The 23,061-nt window shown below is 36.3% G+C and overlaps 1 protein-coding gene across 1 annotated transcript in view; it reads right to left on the bottom strand.

The window, feature by feature from the left end:
* The window catches only part of LOC140171249 (dual 3',5'-cyclic-AMP and -GMP phosphodiesterase 11-like), a 201,160-nt gene that overhangs the window by 63,157 nt on the left and 114,942 nt on the right, over window positions 1-23,061 (bottom strand). Inside the window, 2 exon segments of the mRNA XM_072194477.1 lie at window positions 17,927-18,064; window positions 18,805-18,894. Coding sequence (XP_072050578.1) covers window positions 17,927-18,064; window positions 18,805-18,894 — 228 coding nt within the window.

The raw sequence follows: 23,061 nt of genomic DNA, 5'->3' as shown, positions 1-23,061 counted from the left end.
CACACATTTTTATTAAAAGCCCATGAAATATTATTGAGTGTACAACAGGAAAATTTTCATGGGTTTTATTTAAGAGGCTAATTTCAGTGGTTAATTTCAGAACCGTGAATTAAAAAGCCTGTGGAAATATTGTTGACCCATAGGCATTAATGTGTAACTGTTTGAAGCAGCGAATACAAGAAACCATAGAACTGCTTAGAAACAGTCAAATCGTGAAAAAATGATTCCTATAAAATAATCCGCTATATAGTAATATGTCAATTACAGATATTTTTGAAAATTTTAATTTCACTAATTTCAATTTTGATAAAAGACATATCCATTCAGTGTCACTCAAAAAACATTATCCTATGTTTTTAATTTAAGATTTCAGCCCCTTTGAAGGGTGCTAAAATTGCTGTAAGGGGTGCAAATTTAAAGGTGAAAATCAACAAATATTGCACAAAATTGCAACGCAAAGTGGAAATATTTGTCAGTTTGCGTTTTTACCGGGGGAGGGCAAAAAGAGCTCTGTTGGGGGTCGGGCATTTGCATTTGCACCCCCGTGGCAACCAAAATTTCTCAATATAATAAACACAATTTGTTTGAAAAATGGCAGACACAACAGGAGGGCTCTGTTCAATTTGGCTAAAGCATTGTGAATTTTGAAATACCTTCCTTTTCTTACATAACATGGGAATTCCCATTTTGCATAATGCAAATTCTAGGGTTTGTATTCCCCAATCATCTTAGTCTAAGAATGCCCATCTTTTAATGTAACTATATCATCCAATTTCAATTTCTTTTTTTTTAGGGCTAGGAGATGGGGGTAGTGGGTACTACCAATGACTATGTACTGGTATAGCCCAATGATCCCTCTCTATCCCAAAACACACACCATCCTATTCTGCTATTTTATTTATTTAATATTGATTATTTTTAAACTGCTCTAGTAGAATTCCCATCATTACAAGATTGCATTATTGTCACAAAATGACCGCTACATTTGACCAAATTTGTTTTTATTGATTTTATTTTCTCCATTATCTATTATTTCCTGTGCGTAATCAGAAGAATTGTGATTGTGATAAAAATAAACATTTTCATATGGTTATTACAAATAAATGTTTCTTATTTGTTTGTTTGTTTGTTTGTTCTACAGTCTTATTGAAGCACAAATTGGTGCTGACACTTGATTGGAAAACTACTCATACTGGTCATGCTCAAAAGTACCACACCCAAAAAAAACCTTAAAATAAGTGATAATGGGTGACTACCCCTAATATGCGCAGCAATTATTATGGGTAAAACATGGTCTGAAGGGTGTGTCTCTGGTAAAAAGGTTTGCATTATTAGGGTTTTTCCTGAATGTGCCTAGGATTGATTTATAATATTGTGCATGGGTTTATTATGTCTTTTTGTTTTTGTTTTGTTCTTTTTTTTTGGTTTTGGTTTTGTTCATTTTTTTGCATTCACTCGCCTGTGTTTTTGTTAGATCCTTTGTTTTTGTATTGTTGTTATTAGTGTTGTTGGCGCTTTACATTTACCATTTTGGTAATGATAAGTGTCCTTCAGTTTAAAAAAAAAAACCTATTGATTTAATTAAAACAAAATTCAAAAAACAAAACCCCAGGGTGGAAGACTGATCTTCCATCAGACTGTACTTTTTCAAACACAGAACAAATAAAATATAATTTTGGATTTCTTTGACAATTTATTTCTCAAATATTTTTGGGGGGATTTCTTTGAAAATGTAACTCTCAAATGTTTATTTTTAAACTTCTTTAAAAATTCATTTTTGTGCATCATGATTTTTAAAGAAATATTCCAAGAAAATTTTACAGAAAATCCAAGATCTAACATCTTCATCTCAACTTATAAGCCAAATTTATCACCCAGCTAGCACTGGATTCCACACAGCACCAATGGCTTCTGTGTGGCATTCCATGCATGTTGCATGCAAGTCAATACACAAATTTTAAAGAAATTATCTCAAACTTGAGATTATCTATAAGAGTTCTAGCATCCTCATCTCAGGCATCATCCATCTAAGACTGGACTCCATACAACGCACCATAGTTTAGTGTGACATTCCATGTTTCATTCACATCAAACATGTTGTGCACCTGATTTGCCTCACAGCCAGGACTTGCCTGTCCAATTGCCTACAGCTTTCATACTTCATTTTAACCAATGCAATTAAGAGACACATACCAAGGAGCAAATTAGCTGACATAAAATAGCCTAGGTGTCAACTACAATCAGTGCCATGCATCTTCTACTCCAGAAAGGAATTTCCTGCTTGCTTCCAACTGATTGCTCATCAATCCAGTATTGCCTGTTTTTCATACATAATGCACCCAATTTTTACATTGACCATAAGATTTCATTGTACATACTAAATCCTATGATGCGACAACTGATGACTTAAAGGGCATCCCATCTTTTCTGAAAATCATAATGATTATTGGACAAATCTTCCAAAGGCATCACACACAAAAATCATTAAAGTGCACCGAATTAGGAGGCTTACCAGCAGCCATGACGACACTCTTGGTTAGGGAATGTACTAAAAGCTTAGAACCATAGTCCCTCAAGTTTATACAGATTAAGTATGTGACGTGTTTCTGTGCTTTTAAGAGATGGAATTAACATCTAGAAATATATTTGAGATGTCCTTGAGGTGAGATTGCTAATGCTTTCTTACATGTCTTTAGTAGGAACATGGTATAGAGGAATATCCATATCATATACTGCTTCTTGACATGCAGGGCCAGATTTACCACAGGGCAGAGTGGGCCTGGGCCCAGGGGCCACAATCTAATCAAAATTGATTAAAAAAATAATAATAAAAAATAAAGACAGTGGTCCCAGATAGGTCGTCTGAAGATATGAGAAAATCTTCTTTTTTTAATTTTCAGCATATTTTATAGGTTGACCTCAAAATGACCTTTGACCAAATTTGAACCAAAAGCCTTTCACAACTGTTGATGGACAACACACCCTGGCACACACCTGGGCACACACCCCAAGACGGACTGACGGACCCTTTGAATTTTAGCATTAAAATGGCAAATTTTTGCATGCTACACACACACTATTCACACCCCCCTCGAACTTCAGCATTAAAATAGCAAATTTTAGCACTACCACTACACACACACTTTTCCTTGTAAAGTAATTTTAGGGATGGGTCATTGAGACTGCTTGTAGAAAACTTCAGTTACAGTGGTGGAGTGGAGGTGTAACCCTTCAATCCGAAGAGCCAAGGAGGTCCATCATGTTGCCGTGCAATCCAGACCTGTTTATATGGGCAGTATAGGTTTTTGCATCAGTCTACTCCCAAACATTGGAAATGCAAGTGTCACAGTCTGTAAAAGTTTGCAGTGCCAGTTTAAGAAACATTAGCTGTACATGAACATACATCAGTAGTAATTGAAACATATTTGTAATTGTATACAGTAGCATCAATGTCAGGGAGAATTATGTTTTCTAGACCAATGTGATTACAACTACATTACTGATCTACCAGTTGATAACCAGGTGGACAATCTCACTGTACCAGCATTCCATCATGTCAATAACTGTATCATGTCTTGTTTGGTCTTACATTGCATTGTTAAGAGCTTTTGAAAACTTCGTTTGTTGTTCTATTTTAATGTTATTACAGGTGTACTTTGCCAGCAATTTGTTCACCTGATACAACTTGAATGTTACTACACTGGGTTTTATAGAAGAACAACAGTCCCTTGCCCAGACTGACGTGAGCGCCGTGTTAATGAGCGACATACGTGGAGCTTTGTGTTCACTTCAAGGTCGCCGATCAACGATTTGACGCACAATCGGCCAATCATATTATTGGTCTGTTGCTATGAGTGTCAGACAATTGATTCAGCCAATCACAACTCCACTTTCGCGTTAACGCTCTGCACGTTATCAAAATGTAAACAAGTGCCGTTCTTCTCTGACAAAAACTGTACAGTAGATCATGAAGACAAACTATAGCATACATGTACATTAAACACATTTACTTCCAATATATCTATAGCAACTATATCTTTCATATAGTAAAAAGAGAAAGATAAGCTTTAACATCTCTTCACATTATAATACATAATGCAGAGATATCTGTAAAATTTGTAAACTTTACATTACTGTTATTAGAATTATCCTTTCTTAAAATTCTGATTTCATATTTCTGCTTTGTCATGACAAAGTTCCAAAATTATGTTGATTTGTTTATCCTCCCTTTCTTCCAATGCATCTATTCTCCCATTTCTATTTGACACCATCATTATCCTCCTCAGCAACATCCTCCTCATCATCAGCATCAGCATCAGCAGCAGTAGTAGTAGCAGTGGATGCAACATTATTTTGACCCCAGTTGGCCATCATCATGGATACATGGAGAGATCTCCTTTAAGTCAATTCTTAAGTAAGGGATGTTTGATTGTGTCTTTCATGCAGATTTGTAGTCGGGCTACATAGTTACGTTTATGTTAGCATTGACGACCCGGAATTATAAACTGGGTCATCCATAAACAAAAGGCAGCTGTCTTTGGAAAACTTCAATTTGAAAAGGTGTACGGACACTGGACAGCTGCACCCAGGCTGCATTCCCTTTAAGAGCCTACTTCAAGGAGAACTCAATACAGAACTTGTTCCTCCATGTTTCCAAATTGTATTGAGGGCAACTCTGGCTACTCTGGTATAGAACATGCATCAAAACTTCTCCCAATTCTTGCACAGATATTTCTCCATTTGATTATCAAATTATCTCCTCCCCCCCCCTAACTTCCCTATCTTCATGTTTCCTCAATGCCCTTATCCTATTTCCTTACTTCAACATTCTCTTTGCTGAGTATATCACCATCTATATCTTATCTGCTCTGCTTTCAAAGTGGATCATCTCTTTCCTCTCATATCTCCTTTCATCCTTATTCCATTTCTTCATCTAATTCTGTCATGCCTCTTTGATTATCACATTCTATATCCTAACCACTACACTCTTGAAGTTTGTTACTTCTTTTATAGATATTTTCCCTTTCATTTTCTCCCTTCTTTCCTCTCTCCTTGCCCCCTCTCTCCTTCAGCTTCTTATTTATACAACCATCTACCTCTAGCTAGGTACTTCTCCTTGTCCTCTATAAGCAAGTACAGCATGTAAAAATCTCTGCTCAAATTTAAATTCAATCCGCGTACTTCTTCGTCCTTCCCCCTTCTTCTTCCTTTCCTTCCCAACCCTTCTTTCCGCCATCACCTATATCCTGTTAGTCCTACTCTTGAAGTAGGTCAACATTTCTTTGCATTTAGATCTGTAGTCTGCTAATTTGTTTTCTACCTATCTGGTTACGGGTTTACACAACCTCTATCTTGTAGCCCAATTGGGCGGAAACTGGAGCATTTTGACAAATTCCTAGTTCAATCTGACGTTACTTCCTTTTCCACAGGTCATGAAGAAAGTGTGTACCTTTATTAAGACAAGTGGAATGTCAGAGCCATATTTTTTTAGTTTTAGCTATTTAACCACAAAAAACTGCAGAGTACTTCATAATGCAATGATCTTATAGGAAATGATTCAGGAAAAGCTGATAATTAAATTTATATTTTAACTTTTTGGCATTTTCCTGCTGCTGAAAAAAATCATGCACATGGGACAGAAACGATACCCCTTATATCAAGCCTTGTGATCTTCTTTAAAGAACCCATACCATTCTTCATCTTGTGTGTCAGCTTTATTTTCTCAATATTTGAGTGCAAACATCGCTAGATCACACTCCCTTCCAACCCACCTTAAATTAGGTCCTTGCGAAATTTCCTGAATATTTTTATCAAAAAAGAAACCAATTTGGTGATTTAATGTGTTTCACCCCACAATTTGGGCTGACAATTTGGGCTGACATTTCCTGGCAACCCTGTCTGGTCATGGTGCATCATGATTTATCTACTCACTTCAATGTGGCTTCAATATCTCTCATTTCATTTGTAAAATTCCGACCATAAATCAGATTGATGTTGGGTCCTGGCTATATTCTGTCTATTCATGTGTGTCCCAGCAGGGATATGAAAGTTGTCTCATATCCCTGGTCCCAGCTATCAAATTTTAATGTAACAGAATATAACCATTCAAAAAATTGGTTATATAAGATGTTGTTGGCCAAATGTTACATGTAAGCCCTATGCATGATCCTTTTTAAGCAAAAGGGCAATTCAATGTAAAATTTCAAGATTTCTTATTTTTTTATTTTCAAGATATTAATTTTTGTTTACAACATGAAATATTTTAATATATTCTTGTGTGTTAGCCCTTTCAAATAAAAATGGTCATCTAATAATAACACACTTGAGATTTTCAAATCATTCCATAGAGTAGCTTATTCCCTGTAAAGCACAGCATTTTACATATTTATGCTGCATGATAAATTTCCAATTTACAAAGAATCCATGTATAAGCACCATGAACGTTTTTCACAAATATCAACAGCCAATTATTAAACAAATACTTGTGAGCATGACATTCCTGCCATGGGATATGTACTGTTGCTCACATTATTCACTAAATCAGGTGCAAACATGCCTAGTATTGGTCTTGTGGCTCTTGAAATATTCACTGAAGGTTTAGGTACAATATACCATTCTGTGTGCGGTGAGAACTCATTATAATCAGTTTCCACTCAAAAGCCCCAGTAAGGACCGAAATTCATCGCATGCACAGCTATCACATAATGAAATGTCATCTCACAAGTCGGTCGCCTGGCGTTGTTAGCCTACATTCCAGGATTTAATATTAACCGACAAAATTTGAGAGAAATGGTTAGGTCAGGAGCACATATAGGCTACGCATATCCACCAAATTGGATGTATCTGCAGCATAACCATCAAGCCCTATGGTAACTCCACATACTAAAAAGCCAGATATTTTACAGGCATTTATTTTTCACACTTTTAATATTATTGTTCAGAACAGTTTTCAGTTTTTATTACTTGCAGCTTCAAACAGCTACAGCTTATGGATCAGAAATATCAATGCAGGCTTTGAAATTTGGGGCACTGAAATTAACCCTCAAAACATGAAAATAAAAACATCACAAACATTTCCTACTATTTAGTACACTATGCTATTTATTTAATGCTCTGCATCCTAGCCATAGGCTTCAACATAAAATAGACATCTTGAGATATTTTCTCAAAATATCAAGAGCTATCTTAAGAACCACTGAACCAATAATAGGCTTCTTTGTACTCTTTTTAATGCATTTTCCATGCTGATTCCAAATATCGTCATGGAAATGTACAATTCTGAAATTTTTTAATTAAAAAAGAAAATTGAAACTTGTCTTCTGCAGTCGACACCCGCATGCGGAGAGTTAATAATGAGGTGTTGAAGAGGACATTTTTGCACTTCACACAAATTTGGTGACTTTTTCATACTGCCATGGCAGCTCAAATTTTTGAGAGACGTACGAAAGTATTGTTTTGTTTGTGTGTGCCCTTTATTTTGTTTATCAATTTCATGAGTTAATCTTACTTCGGTTTGGGTTGTGATCACCTCTGGCCTACTTGGCTTTTTGATCATATTCTCTACATCATTTCACATTTATTAGCATTTATTTGTGTGTTTTTTAATGTTTTAATATGTATGCAGTGATGTGAAATAAAGTATGAATAAATGTGTCAATCTATGCCATGATTCAGCAACCCTCCAGTCCTTTTTTTTGACTAAGCTTGGTGCTCCTCAAAAATGAGGGATTTATAATTTACCAAGTATCTGTCTGCATCTTTATTCTATGGGCTCCAGATGACCAGCGACGGCAGTCTTGAACTGCTCAAGATTTGTGACATTATTGGTGGACTCTGAGAGTCATAATACTGAGTTTGGTGATAAGAGGGACAACTTCAGGCTCAATAGTACCACATTGATACTATGGGACAATATGTATTATTACAGACCTTGTGATAAGGTACTGCAATGATTTGCCTAATGGCGCACATAGGCTCCTTTGTCTTAGGGTAAATTTCACATACTTATAGAGATGAAATTTGAGTGTCCATGCTCTTATTCATGTTAATTTGCTGGTGGGATTTTAAATTATAGGAGGTCACTTTCAGTTTGTGTCTAAAATTCCAGTTTGTCAAGGGAGCCCATATGCACAATTAGGCGTATCTTTATGGTATGGTTTTCTAGAGGTACTACAAGGTAACATGGGACTACTTCTGTCTGACCCTGTGGTACCAGTATGGTACTCCATAGGTATTGAAGAGGTTAGTCATTATTCATCCGGTGCTGAGAAATGGATGATTTGATTCTGTTGCCGGTTGTTTGGGTCAGGTCATCGCTAGGCAGTTTGTTTGGTGGTGGCATGGCCTGGGAACCAATGAGAGTTGCCGTTTCATGACAGCCTCGGAGAAAGATTATTTGGTTATGGTTCACGGATGGTTTTAAATCAACGAGACAGCAACAAAAATTGTGGGTCCCTTGTCCTTTTTAGTGTCTCCATCTCAGGATAATCAATATAACAGAGAATGAACTTGACTACAATCAGTCTCATCATCTGTAATACCCATTGCTTCACTCCATTCATACATTTTTAAATGATCACAATATATTGTGCATTATACTAAGACCCAAGTCCAACACAAACCAATTAGCATATCCTCTGAGTTGAGCTTCGGAATCAATTAGTTGTGGTAATTGCATGAAGGTGTTATTTTCTGTTTGCCCTGGAATGCTTGACGTTGCAAATTGCGCTTTGCAATTACACCAAGAGTTAATTTGCAGGAGACAAAATTTTGTCATAAATTTAATTTATCACCCTCTTTGCGTAATTATGTGGTAAGTCACTCAGTGAATGGCCGCTGCTTGCTAGTTAATTGTGGTCTAGCTACCACTCGTCTCAAGTCAAACTGACTATCAGTTCTGCAAATTTATTTTTGTTAATACATACAGGCTGACACAATAAAGGGATACACGGTCATTTTGCCTGCAAAATAGATTTCAATTTTGACATCCTTAAAAGGGCATTTCGTGATCCACAGCATCATCCCCTACTTTTCTCCCAAAAAAATGAGATTTGTTTACCATTGGAAACCTCTGGCTACATAATGTTCATAGTGCTAAATATTTCTTGCAGATTAATTCGTTCAGCAAAAATATTGTTAAATTTGAATTACATTCTGGTATACCAGAACGAAAAAACACATTGTCTGAATCATTACCATGGTTGCGTAACACCTGAATTTCCTACTCATTCAGACAGGTCTTTTCTTTGATCGCAAGTATATTCTATCAAAATATTGGTAATTTCGCCAATGCATTTTGGGTGTCAAAATTAAAAGCCTATAAATGCCTTTAATCCAACTGCAGGTAAAAAGTAGGTAGAAGCCTAATGTGTGACAAATGAAAAAGCAACATTTTCCCTGCAAAGTGAGCGGTAGACTTTTTAAGCTAAAGACTTTGTGCTATAAATATATCTGGCAATTCAAAATTGCGACAAGCTAGTTTTTGCAAAACGGTGACAGTAAATTAATAAAATATTTCATTAAGTTTGGCATGGCTAAATATTAAGGAAAATCACAGGAAACATTCCCACCTTGAAAATTTCATAGCGATGATGGCATCTTTGTTATACAGGTAGGGTACAATCCCAGGGAGATGTTCTTAGTGGAAGTGAGGGTATGGGGATGTGCGGCAGATTTGTGGTTCATTTTTAGCCATTTTGTTTAGACTCATGGTGCATTTTCAACCATTTTGATATATAGAAGGCACTCAATTTCATGAAAATTTGGCTTAACCCTAACCCTACCCGAGGTTTTTTGGCTATCGGAAGGGAAAGAAGGAACGAAAAAGGAGAGAAGATGAAGAGGAAAGTCACTTGGCACCCCGGGATTCAACCTCGGACCCCTCGCATGCCACGCAGAAGATCCCCAGCATGTAGCTACACAGGTGACGTTGGCCCGCCAACGATTCCCTGGGTATATATGACTTGGTCTGATTGCGCCATCAAGTCCCGTGGAATGCATGCACGCAGAGCGGTTTTAATAGTGAGCTTTAGTGAGTCCTAGTTCTGTTAGGGTTAAGAAGGCATATAGGGAAAATATGCATGGTCATTAACCCTAACCCTACCCGAGGTTTTTGGCTATCGGAAGGGAAAGAAGGAACGAAAAGGAGAGAAGATGAAGAGGAAAGTCACTTGGCACCCCCGGATTCAACCTCGGACCCTCGCATGCCACGCAGAAGATCCCCAGCATGTAGCTACACAGGTGACGTTGGCCCGCCAACGATTCCCTGGGTATATATGACTTGGTCTGATTAAGCGTCATCAAGTCCCGTGGAATGCATGCACGCAGAGCGGTTTTAATAGTGAGCTTTAGTGAGTCCTAGTTCTGTTAGGGTTAAGAAAGGACTTTTTTTTCTTCAAAATTCTCAATTTAAATTTGTTTTTTTTATTAAATTTTGGATCTTTTTTTTCATCAAATTTGTCTTAAATAAATAAATAAATTTAGGATTTATAAAGCGCCTTTCTCCAGAGGTAGTTTCAGAAATCAAGCCAATTTCAAATACCTGAATAGATGACTCCAATTAAAATCTACACCCCCTATTAAGGCCATGTCTTCCACATGGGGTGTATGGATTTTAACTGGAATAACCCAATGGTCACAAGATGAAAAGGAAGAAAGAAAAGAAAGAAGACAGACTATATAAAGAGTATGTACTGTTGGAAGGAGGCCAAGAAGGACATCATCATTTGTTCAGCCAAGAGCATTACCAACATTAGACAAGTTTTACACCACAAGGCACCCCTTGCTGGGTGAAGACCCTACATACAGCCTCTCTCTATTTCAAGCTGTCTGGTGCGCGGTGCTTTTCACCAGATTGCACGGCATGTAAGGGGTTCCATTTCAACCGATGTAAGCCTTGGGGTACAGCTGCAAATCTCTGTTTCACTTCTGTTTCTAAAACAAGTACATTGGCAGAATATGCATGAGGATAATGGGCCATTCCATTTAAAATCCACACTACCCCTGTGGAAGATTTAGCTAAAGTCTTCCACAGAGGGAGTATGAGTTTCAAATAATATAGACATGTGGGTAACTTCCATTTGAAATACTCACTCCAGTTGTGGAAGATATAGGTAAAGCCATAATACAGGGGGAGTATGGGTTTCAAAATGACTAACTCTGACCAATTACATTTGAAAAACATACTCCCCCTGTGGAACATATTTCCAAAACCTTCCATAGGGGTAGTGTGGATTTCAACTGGAATGGCCCAATATGCATGAGGATAATGTACAAGTGGGGATAACGCTGAAATCTCTGCTCATTTGTGTGCTAGCATGTACCCACTTTACTTGTCTGTAGCATAGGAAATCTGATATTGTGAGTGAAATTGATCAAGGTACTGATACAAAAGCTTGGTTTGTTCTGATTTTTTTGTTTTGGAGTACCACAGGGGTGTTTTCTTGGTCCAGTTTTGTTTACTCTATTAATCAATATAATCTTTCTAAATCAATCAATGGCTCAGTATTTGTAATCTGATGTTTTCTTGGTCCAATTTTGTTTACTTTATTAATCAATATAATCTTTGTAAATCAATCAATGGCTCAATATTTGTAATCTGATGTTTTCTTGGTCCAGTTTTGTTTACTCTATTAATCAATATAATCTTTTTAAATTAAATCAATGGCTCAGTATTTGTAATATGATATCACCTCTATATTTTATATGATATCATGCTTAGTACACACACATTAACAACTGAATTGCTTCATCTTCCTCTTAGACTGTTCATGTCCAAATTCAGCACATTATGGACAGAATTAGTGTAAATATTGTCAAATTTCCTGTGTATGTCATGCAGCTGGATGACCTTTCAACTCTGCCTGCCCCCGTCAGAAAATTTGTCAGGTATACTATTTTACACAATGACAGCCTTAATGTAGAGACAAGCATTGGATGTGTCCAATTCTTATCAACTATTTCCCTCCTAGCTGTATGTACCTGGCTGTCTGACCAAACGGTCGGCCGGTCTTGTTGAGTCGTTCCACTCATTTCAAAAATTTGTCTGGGGGCATTTCTAGCCATGGTAATTCTGTCATGTGGTGGCATGGTTAGGTTAAGATATTTTAAATCTATATCATTATAGTATACATTATGGGCTGTATAAAATGCACCAGCAATATATTTTTTGCAGAGCGGTTCCAAAGTATATATGAAAGCATCTATGGTTACCCAATTTTTCAGCCCTTGAGAAATGCAGAAGTTATGTCCCTAAAGTTTATCAATTTCATTAACAGGATTAATTACCATAGCGATGGGTCAAAACTATTTTTGAATGTATTGCCCTGCACTAGATGTATGCTGTACCTCTGTATCACATCATAGATTATCAAAGAATAGGCATAAATACCTGGATGATGTATTTCAATAGAAATTTCATATCTTATGTTGAGTCCATGTACATTTTACTCGCACCTGTACGATTGGTGTCTTTGAAAAGAGCGGGATCATATTCAATCTATGATTGCACACATACACAAGCATGACAGGTGTTAAGTGCAGCCTGCTTATAATGCTGGGCAATACACTCAAAAATTGTTTTGACCTATTGTTATGGTAATTAATCCTATTACATCACTACTTCTACCCGAATTGAATCAATAGTTTCTGAGATGTCTGCAATATTAATATAAATGTTAAGCACATCAAGCTTATAGTTTGATCAAGACCAAACAGGCAGGAATTATTACTGATAAGTAGAGCTTACTTTATGCAACAATGTATTGTCTTATTTGCTAGTATGTAGCCCCCTATAGAAAATAACAGAAGTACGCCATAACCCATGTATCCACCGTTTTCAATGTTATAACTGCAACATCACTTAACAAGACTTACTTAAGGAACATTTGAATATCAATCTAAAGAGTAATGAGCATATCCCTCATTCTACAAAATCCGGTGCCAATCCACTATAAAAATTGAACAAATAAAAGTTGTTCATAAAGACCTGCTTTTTGTGTTTTTTAAGAGTAAATGTATCACTACTTTTAGATGTAAAAAATTGCCAACACCACTTGCATATTTTTCTTTCAGGAAGTCATGATGTTTTTTAACACTAAAACTCAATGTAATGTGAGCTACGTTACCGACTACAAATGGGCTGGTTTTACTCAATCCAAGGTCATAAAAAGCAAACTAAAGATCACTTGAGTGAAACGTAAAACAGATATCACCATTTCATAGAAGTTTTGAAGATGCGTAAATGAGTGTGTAACGTAGCTCACAGTAACGTAGTTCACTGGTTGTTAATGTTTTTAATGTGATTTGCGAACGTTAGAACGTTATGTCGGTTAATTCTAATATAAATGGGGTTCGACCACTGGTAGCTTTCACATATTATTAGGAAGTACATGTAATACAAGTGCATACTATAGAATCCTGGTAACGTAGCTCACCAATCTTAACATGGTCGGTCGAAATTTCAATGTTTACAACATTTCTATGCCAAAAATGCTACAGCATCATGATTTTTACTGTGATTTTTAAAAACCTATGAGTGTTTCCTTTCAAAAACCGCAAATTACATTGATACCTCTGTTTTACTTCTTTCCAATAACGTGTGTTAAAAAGGTAACGTAGCTCACAGCGTTTTGGTGGAAAGTGCAATTTATTTTAGAATTACACAAAGACGCTTTTAATCACTAAAAAATAATGTTGATAAACAATATGATGGTGCGTTATCTAATTAAAAACAACAAATATGTAAAGAAATCGCATTTATTCAAAGAAAATATTGAGGGTTAGATGTGACACTTGAGCAGTGGAAACGCATTTTTAGCGATTTTTGAGCCTTTGCAAGGGTTAATCAGGCTGAAGAAAGCATTTAAAGTCCAAGGTCCAAGGGGGCCAAAGGAGGCATTTTTGAAAATTGAGTTACTGTAATTATTACATTCCACATACAATAGGCTATCATTTACTGAAAACACCCAAGGTCTAGCATACTTGGATCTAAAGTTATGACGTTTTTTGATGTCTATTTTCTTATGTATTTTATTGTTTTTTACTCCATATTTTTACCTTTATCTCAGTTTCAAAATTGACGCCTTTGGCCCCCATGGACCAGATCGTGTCACATATGTCCGTGTAGATCTCGGTGAGTTCTACCAGAAAAACAACATATTTGATGCCCTAAATGCTCGACAAAGTTTTTGTGCACCAAAGAATGGAAAAAAGGCTATTGGCACCGGATTTTGTAGAATGAGCGATATTCAGCTAACCAAATGATGCCTATGTCCACAGCCCTGCCCTACGCATAACCTAACCCCCTCCCTTGCCCCTTTCTCCCATATCGTTGTATTAATAAGGTACCTGTACATATAACAATCTGTCAATGTTCATTATGTTCATATCGTTACAAACCTGCAACAAAAACAATATTTCATTTCTTGGCTGAAAAAATAAAATTATACCAATGTATATTTAAGAAAATCCAAAAACACCAGGATGTCATCCCATGTCAATTTATATGGTTCAAACAACAGCAAATTCCACATCAAAGCGACTTATCTAGCAATTTCATTGCAATTCAAGCAGGTAAGCCCCTGAACATGGATAACAAAATGCCACCACATAGAAATTGCATTTGTGTAGGCCTATGCTATTGTCAGCACTGATGTTATACAAATGAGGTGGGGTTGGGGGAGACCTGGGAGAGGGTGGAATTGGGGAGACCCAGGGGAGAGTGGAGTTGGGGAGGCCCTGGGGAGGATGAGGATGAGGGAGACCTGGGGAGGGTGGAGATGAGGGAGACCTGGAAGTGGGTAGGGTTGGGCTGAGACCCGGGGGAGGGTGGGGTTGAGGCCGACCTGGGAGGGGGTGTGGGGTGCGGATCCATATTACCCAGCCTTTCGAGTCATGGGGGACACCATGGGTCACACCATGTCTACATCATTCCTATCTGATATCATTCATATTTCAAGTTCGCAGGCAGCACATATACAAAGGCAGCACTAAGAAACACATATAAACAAATTGGTGAGGAGTAAACGTGAGCGGAAATACACAAGGAAAGGATATGGATAGTTGATGCTAAAAATATGAAACAGGCAAAGAACTTGACTTGTATGCATCCACCACAGGTCCCATGATAACAAGACAAAGAGAGCAAAGTATAGGGTAAAACTGAAGAGATCACACACAAAATATGATATTGCTGCCTTGTGTAAAAGTAGTGTTATTGATAGTGTTATGTAATATTTTGAATGGACATACAGTATTAACTATAATTGGTGCCCTCCCTAATTAGCCATTACAAGCATATCGTCATCTGCATCACATACTGTCATATCTCAAAAGGCTGCCTTTTGTGATTTTTTTATTATTGTCATCTAATTGTGATGAGATACTAGACTAATTCCAATCAGCCGTCTACACTTCGCATGTACTGTGTATGCTTCGTAGTGACGACTGATTATCTTACAGCCAATATCATGACGGACTTCTGAAAACTATTCAATGCGACTTCAGTTGTGCGCCAGAAGCCGACTGACTAGCGGCGCCAGCAGCATCAGCGTCGCTGTACCGCTACCGCTGTGACAAGATCGCGCTCTGAACTTCTAAAAACAACAAACTCGGTCAAAAGGTCAATTTGGACACAACTGCGCATGCTCTATGCCACAGGAATCCTGTTGCAAAATCCGTCACTTTTTTTCCACGTAGTTTTCTCAGTCGTCAATCCAGACGGTTGACGACTGAGGGCAGCAGTCTAATGAGATACACTGTAAAATTAACTGTATATATCGATTTTGAGGTATTATCACAATATTTACAATCATTAATGAAAGAAAAGAAAGAAGCATGTTGAATTATAAAATAACAATATGAAATACAACAATGATAATAAAATTCACACAAGGCAGCCTTTTGAGATACGATAGTATGTGATGCAGACGATGATATCTATTTACATACAATAACACTATTAATACAAAAAATTACACAGGGCAGCCAACTGGCTATATCATGTTTTGCATTGAAACTCTTCAAATGAACTTGCAGTGTTATAGTCCTTTCAATTTAATTAGAAAGGCAAAATAATTGTTTATAAATCTCAAGTAAATAGCTATTATCGATAATAGAAAGACCTACAAAATAAACGGCTACAACTAAAGGATGCCTAATTTTTTTATTTTCACTGACACTATTATTTTGTGGTATCATGGCTATATGTTTTGAACATATGCATATCATTTGGCAATAATTAATAAAGGTCCCCATGAACAAACCCATTTTGGGCATTACATTGTTCCAACTTACACATAATTGGAATCAGCCAAATTTGTAGTGTTTGTAGGACAATGGAGCAATTTTGAATTACTGTCATAATATGACATTAAATCCCACATAGAGCTTCATAGCTAGTAGGGTTTCTTTCATTTTACTCACTCAAAATGGACAGAAAACCTTCCGGACATTTATTACCAATGTTATTTCATCAATTTGGTAAAAATTTGATGTTTTGAGAGTGTTTATAAAAACAGTTGACAAGGTTTTAAATCTTATGCATCCTTTATTTTAGCCTCAGAAAGAAATCTAGTTTATTTAATAAATTTATGATCTAACCAAATTCAAAGGACTATTGGGAAGTTGATTTCTCTCAATTCTTGGTTTGCATGCTGATTCAGGTGTCAAAATATATCAGGCAAAATTATTAGTTTGATTAAAACATCAAAGAAAAAGTAATAAATAGATAACGATAATAATAGGAGTAATGAAATAAAAAACAAGACTGGTACAAAAGAGAGATTTTTATAGAAAAATGAGATTTTCAATTCAATGAGATTATGAGGAAGTAGAAACCTGAAAGTTTGAAAAAACAACAACAATAATTTATGCAACTGTTGAGTGAAAAACAATATCCTTATGTAGCTTAGTGAATGAGCCATGAGGATGCTTTGTCCTTAGGTGTGTTTTTGACACCAAGGTAAGTTGTGTCTTGTGACATTACATCCAAAGCATGTTTTATTCTGCCCCACTCTCTCTACTTCTATATAACATGCATAAGGATATTGTTAAATACACAATAAAATACACCATCAATAAATAAGTTTTCTGCATCATATAAATAACAGTAGTGGGGTCATTTTAAGGAAATCCAATCTGGACTTTTAAAAACAGGTTTAGTCATGGCAAATTGCTGAAATTTATGTTCTTCAAACACGAGATTTATAGAGGGGTTCCTGTTGGAGCTTTCTGTAAAATCATGCCAAATCAACCTTATTCAAACAGGGCTATTAATTATTAGCCCTCTGAAAAGGCTTAAATCCTACTCTTGTTTACAGACCTAGAGTACCAAGTAATTTCAAATCAAAAGTCAACCTATATTGAGTCCATTTCAAGCACTCAGCCCCTCCAATTAAAGGTTTCTGAACGGACCCATGTACTTTCTATCTTTCAATCTTGCAATTTGCCCTGACATCGAATAGACAACGAGAGAGAAATGAGGTCTGAGCAGAACTGAGAGGTTGTGCTTTCTGATGCTTTGCCTAGTGCTTATGCCGTTTAACTATTCAAAATCACATCACAGGAGCGATTTTGAATAGTTAGACGAGGTTAAGGTCACAACAAGATCACATAAGCACCTAGGCTTAAGAAATAACAACCGCTCAAATATCTCGAAGTTCTCTACTTCCTGTTGCCACAATACACTCTAAAAAAGGTGGGTAATTTTTAAACACTGCTATTTCAACAATAGACTCCTCAACAGTTGGGTAAAATATTTGTCTTATTTTAAACGGAATATTTTACCAAAAAGTTGATTTGTTCATAGCTGAACCAACAATGTGTAAAAATTACTGTGTTTTAACAGTGTAACAAATAATATTTCCCACCATAACAAAAGTGTACACAAATAAAACAACAACAACAAGACGAGTGATTGGTTGTTTACCTTGGAAGAGTCGTCTACAAGTAGTATTGAGCAGCGATCACATCGCAACAAGGACAGGGTCAGCTCCATGATCCGCCGTACAATACTGGACAGAGTACTCTGTTCTTCAAATAGAACTTTGGCTAGTTCTAAAAGAACCTGTAAATATAAATAAAATTAAATTAAAATAATAATCTATTTCAAAAACAATTTCATATATTTCAAGAAGCATAATACCAACACACCCATTCTGCCTAAAATGTCCATGTGGCAAGTGGCAAAGTGTGAGCTTGTTTGGACCAACTGTACCTGAAAAGAAACTTTTAGACATTCACATTTTAAAGGTGCTGAAAATCACAAATTGTGGCAAATTTTGTCCTGATGTTTTGAGCCAAAGGGTGGTGTCAGTACATGTAAACACATTAGCCAATTCTTTATATTGCCAATATTCTCATACACTGAATTTGTTGAAGGTTGCATGTTCGAGCCCCTGCGCTGCCAACATGTTGTGCCCTTGAGTAAGGCAATTTATCTTGAATACTCCTCTCCACCCAGGTGTATAAAGGCTTGTTCCCGGATCAGATAAGATGACATACCGTAAAAACTCGATAGTTAGCATATGTGCTTACTATCAAGCACTTTTAAAACATGCAAACATGAAGAGCCCCATCAAGGAAAGTGTAACGGGTTTTGAGCAAATCATCGATATATCAGAACAAGTAAACCTACAAATTTGTGTCTCAACCCCATTAGCTCGGTTGGAAAAGCGCCGGACTTTGGTACAATTTCATATTTTTAAAAGCACTCGATAGTAAGCACATATGCTAACTATCAAGTTTTTACGGTACATTACTTCAGCACTGGAGCCCACACACACACAAATACAATGTGATCCTTACCTGATTCCTTCTAACTTCTAGTGTTGCTCTTGCATACAATCTGGCATTGTTTATACCAATGCCACAAAACTGTAGATATTGACCAAACACCTGTACATGGAATTTAAAAAAGGCATCTTGTGTTAATTATTTTAAATGGAAACACATTAACACACTCAACTTAAATTGTATTTAAAGAGAGAGGAAAGCACAGGTGAACTGATATACATTGAGAGAGAAAAATATCAGAGCAAAAATATCAGAACTGGAGGATCAAACCAGCGCATTCGATTGAATACATTATAATTATTGACTAACAACTCTGAAAGAGAGCAGCTATAAAAAGTACAAAAACTTTGCTTTCCATTATATGATGGCATTGAGTCAAATGAGCCCAAACCCTCCCATAAGTGAATGAGCAATTCCAGGGAAGGAAAGGTGGGTACTGGAAGGTACAGCAAATATGGGATACATTTATAGCCCCATTTATAACTTTGGGTTGCAATTGATAGAAAACTGGTTTAGAGACGAGGTGTATTGTTTAATGTTCAAAAGTGCAGATTCTCCACCAAAATTTGTGCAAATTTAGCTACATTTATGCAAATTGGGCAAATTTACTATAATTTGAAACAGAAATTATTGAAAATTAGTGTATCTTTAAGTCTCTTTTTTGGCAAATATTTGGGATAAGGTTTTGTTTGAAAACGTGCAACAGAGACATTAGGTGCAATGGCGACATTCAGGTGTTCATTTTAATGGCAAACAGGTGTGACTCTCATTACATAGTACCATAGCATACCCTCCTAGTGACAAATCACCCTCATGGCTTATTTGCTAAATTCATATGCACCATGTGGAAAAGAGAGCTTTCCATTTATCCTCTAGATATGACGTAATTTGGTTATAAACATTGTTCAGTTGCCAGGCATATTTCCACAAAATCGTTCTTATTCAAAGGACAAAATGTGAATCTACCACAGACTGTGCAGAACTGTGATGTAAATTGTATAATGAATAAACACATTGTACAAATACATGCTTGTCTGTGGCTATGTCAAATCCATCAATGCACTCTAATTGCCTGGCCACTACCAACTAAATGGCCGTAGAGTTCATAGAACCCAGCAAATTCAATAATGACAAAATTAGCGCTTTTTATTTGCCATTATGCCTTTTTAGCCACAAATAAACAACAACAATAAAAAAAACACCACAATCAATGAGCGTTAAACACAACTATTAAATTATGGGAAATAATTTTATTGGTTTCAGCAACATACTAAAAAAAGAGACTGTTTCATATTTGACAAGATTGCCGCTAGCCATTTAATTTCATAGATCTAGCTGTATAATGAAATGTCATTGGTGATTTAATTGGCAAGCATTGGCTTTTTACTCCGTTTACGCCGTTGCAACGCTACATTGTTAAGGCTTATTTCAATATACACACTCACACCACTGTGGTATTGTGGACTCATGTTGCTAAATATAAATATCATAATAACGTGCTGGTGCTGTGAATACAAATTGAGTGGTACTGGACATTTCATTACCATATGTGACACAATCAAGGGAAATGAGTCGGATGTCGCTAATATGGATTTTGAGATATTGGCAAAGAAAATGTTAAAATTATTTTGTTTTATATTGTTTTCAGCGATTGATAAATTGACATAACTTTGTGCAAAGAAAAGTCATATCAATATGGGGTTTTCAGTTTCTGAAAGCTCTAAATTTCCTCTTGAGAAACATGTGTAAAACTCATTTTCGACCGGGGCCGACATGCGACTCATTCCCCTTGATCATGTCACATATGTTTAGACTGCCATAATCTTTTCATTCAAATCCCACACAGCTTATAAGTATTTATTATACCTGTTTTGGCAAAATGTACCTGCAGTGTTTTTTCCTTTTCTTTTTTCAGGTTTAAAATTTCGGTGAGAATCAGAAGATTGTTTCTTGCATAGATTAAAATCTAGGAGATAATTTGAAATGATTCCCTACTATAATACCTTATATCATCAATACCACTATCAGCAGTAGATAGCTATTTCATCAATATCATCAGAAGATAGCTACTTCATCAATACCAATATCAGCAGTACATAAACACCTCAAAAGAAATAAGTCCCCCTCTGAACATGTCGTCAGAACATCGTAAGGTTTCGTTTTGTACCAACAAAACTAACTTTGAAATAATTATATGACTGTTTACTAAGTGCTGTGTGAAAATGAGTGATTTCCATGACTTCAGGGCTGAATGAGCCTAAATTGAAGACAAAAAGTGCCCTTTCCAAAAGTCACAAAGTAGGCCTATGCTTGTTAACTGCAAGGCATATTGGGACAAGGAATGGGACTGACCATCTTACAACTCACTGTGCTGAACTCTGCACCAAGGGGATTTGCATGGCTGAATGATCACGAATCCATACACATTACAGTAAATGTTCACTTGGTGAGGATTTTAAACTGCACTCAAACACATGGGGTTTTCCATTAGTAACAAGCCATGAATCAACTTTTGTGACAAGCATAGGCCTACTTTGTGACTTTTGAAAAGGGCAGTTTTTGCCTTCAATTTAGGCTCATTCAGCCCTGAAGTCATGGAAATCTCTCATTTTCACACAGCACTTAGTAAACAGTCATATAATTATTTCAAAGTTAGTTTTGTTGGTAAAAATGAAACCTTACGATGTTATGACGACATGTTCAGAGGGGGACTTATTTCTTTTGAGGTGTTTAGTTACTTTATCAACACCAATATCATCAGCAGATACATGTAGCTACTTTATCAATGCCAATATCAGTAGTTCATAGACATTTCATCAATGGCAATATCAGCAGTAGATAGCTACCTGACCAATGCCAATATTAACAGTTGGTAGCTACTTCGTCAATAGCAGTATCAGCAGTAAATAGCTACTTTATCAATACCAATATCATCAGCAGATACCTACTTCATCAACACCAATATCAGCAGTAGATGGACATTTCAACATTGGCAATATCAGCAGTAAACAGCTACCTCATCAATGCATATATCAACAGCATAACTACTTTATCAATGCCAATATCATCTGTAGATAACTACTTCATCAACACCTGTATCATCAGTAGATAGCTACTTCATCAATACCAATATCAACAGTAAGCTTCATCAATGCCAGTAACAGAACTAGCAGAAGATAACTTCTTCAAAAACATCATCAGCAGTATATTGTGATGCGATTAAGCAAAATTAAGCAAAATCAGTCAGAACTCGGAAATATTGATATAGCCAAACAAAGAAAATATTTCTGTGTGTTTTGAAAACTCTTTAATTGCTCATATCTTTGGGACTGGTAGTTCAATTCCAATGGGGTTTTCTGGAAAATACAGCTTTGTAAAATATGCCTTTTACTATTCTACAAGAAACTGAAAATTAATTTTTTTTGAGTTCCGACTGATTCAATCAACACAAATATCAGCAAATACAGCTAATTCATCAATACCAATCAGTACCAATATCAGCAGCAGATATATATTTTATCAATGCCAAATTAAGCAGCAGCTTGCTACTTCGTTAATACCAATATCAGCAGTAGATCACTACGTCATCAATGTCAATATCAGCAGTAGATAGCTACTTCATCAAAGCCAATATCAGCAGTAGATAGCTACTTCATCAATACCAATATCAGCAGTAGACAGCTACTTCATCAATGCCAATATCAAAAGCAGATATATATTTCATCAATGCCAATATCAGCAGTAGATAGCTACTTCATCAATGCCAATATCAGCAGTAGATAGCTACTTCATTAATACCAATATAATCAGTAGATAACAACTTCATCAATGCCAATATCAGCAGCAGATAGATATTTCATCAATGCCTATATCAGCAGTAGATAGCTACTTCATCAATGCCAATATCAGCAGCAGATAGATATTTAATCAATGGCAATATCATCAGTAAATAGCTACTTCATCAATGCCAATATCAGCAGTAGATAGCTACTGCATCAATGTCAATATTATCAGATAACTACTTCATCAACACCAGACTCATCAGTAGATAACTACTTCATCAAAACAAGTATCATCAGTAGGTAACTACTTCATTGATAACAATATTGTCAGACGATAACTTCTTCAATAACAATAACATTGTCAGCAGTAAATAGCTAATTAATCAACACCAATATCAGCAATTACAGCTAATTCATCAATACAACTATCAGCAGTAGACAGCTACTTCAATACTTATATCAGCCGTAAATACTTTTTCATCAACAC

The sequence above is a fragment of the Amphiura filiformis genome, chromosome 15 (genome assembly GCF_039555335.1).
Source record: "Amphiura filiformis chromosome 15, Afil_fr2py, whole genome shotgun sequence".
NCBI classification, from domain to species: Eukaryota; Metazoa; Echinodermata; class Ophiuroidea; order Amphilepidida; family Amphiuridae; genus Amphiura; species Amphiura filiformis.
This window is presented reverse-complemented; position numbering and strand designations above follow the sequence as displayed.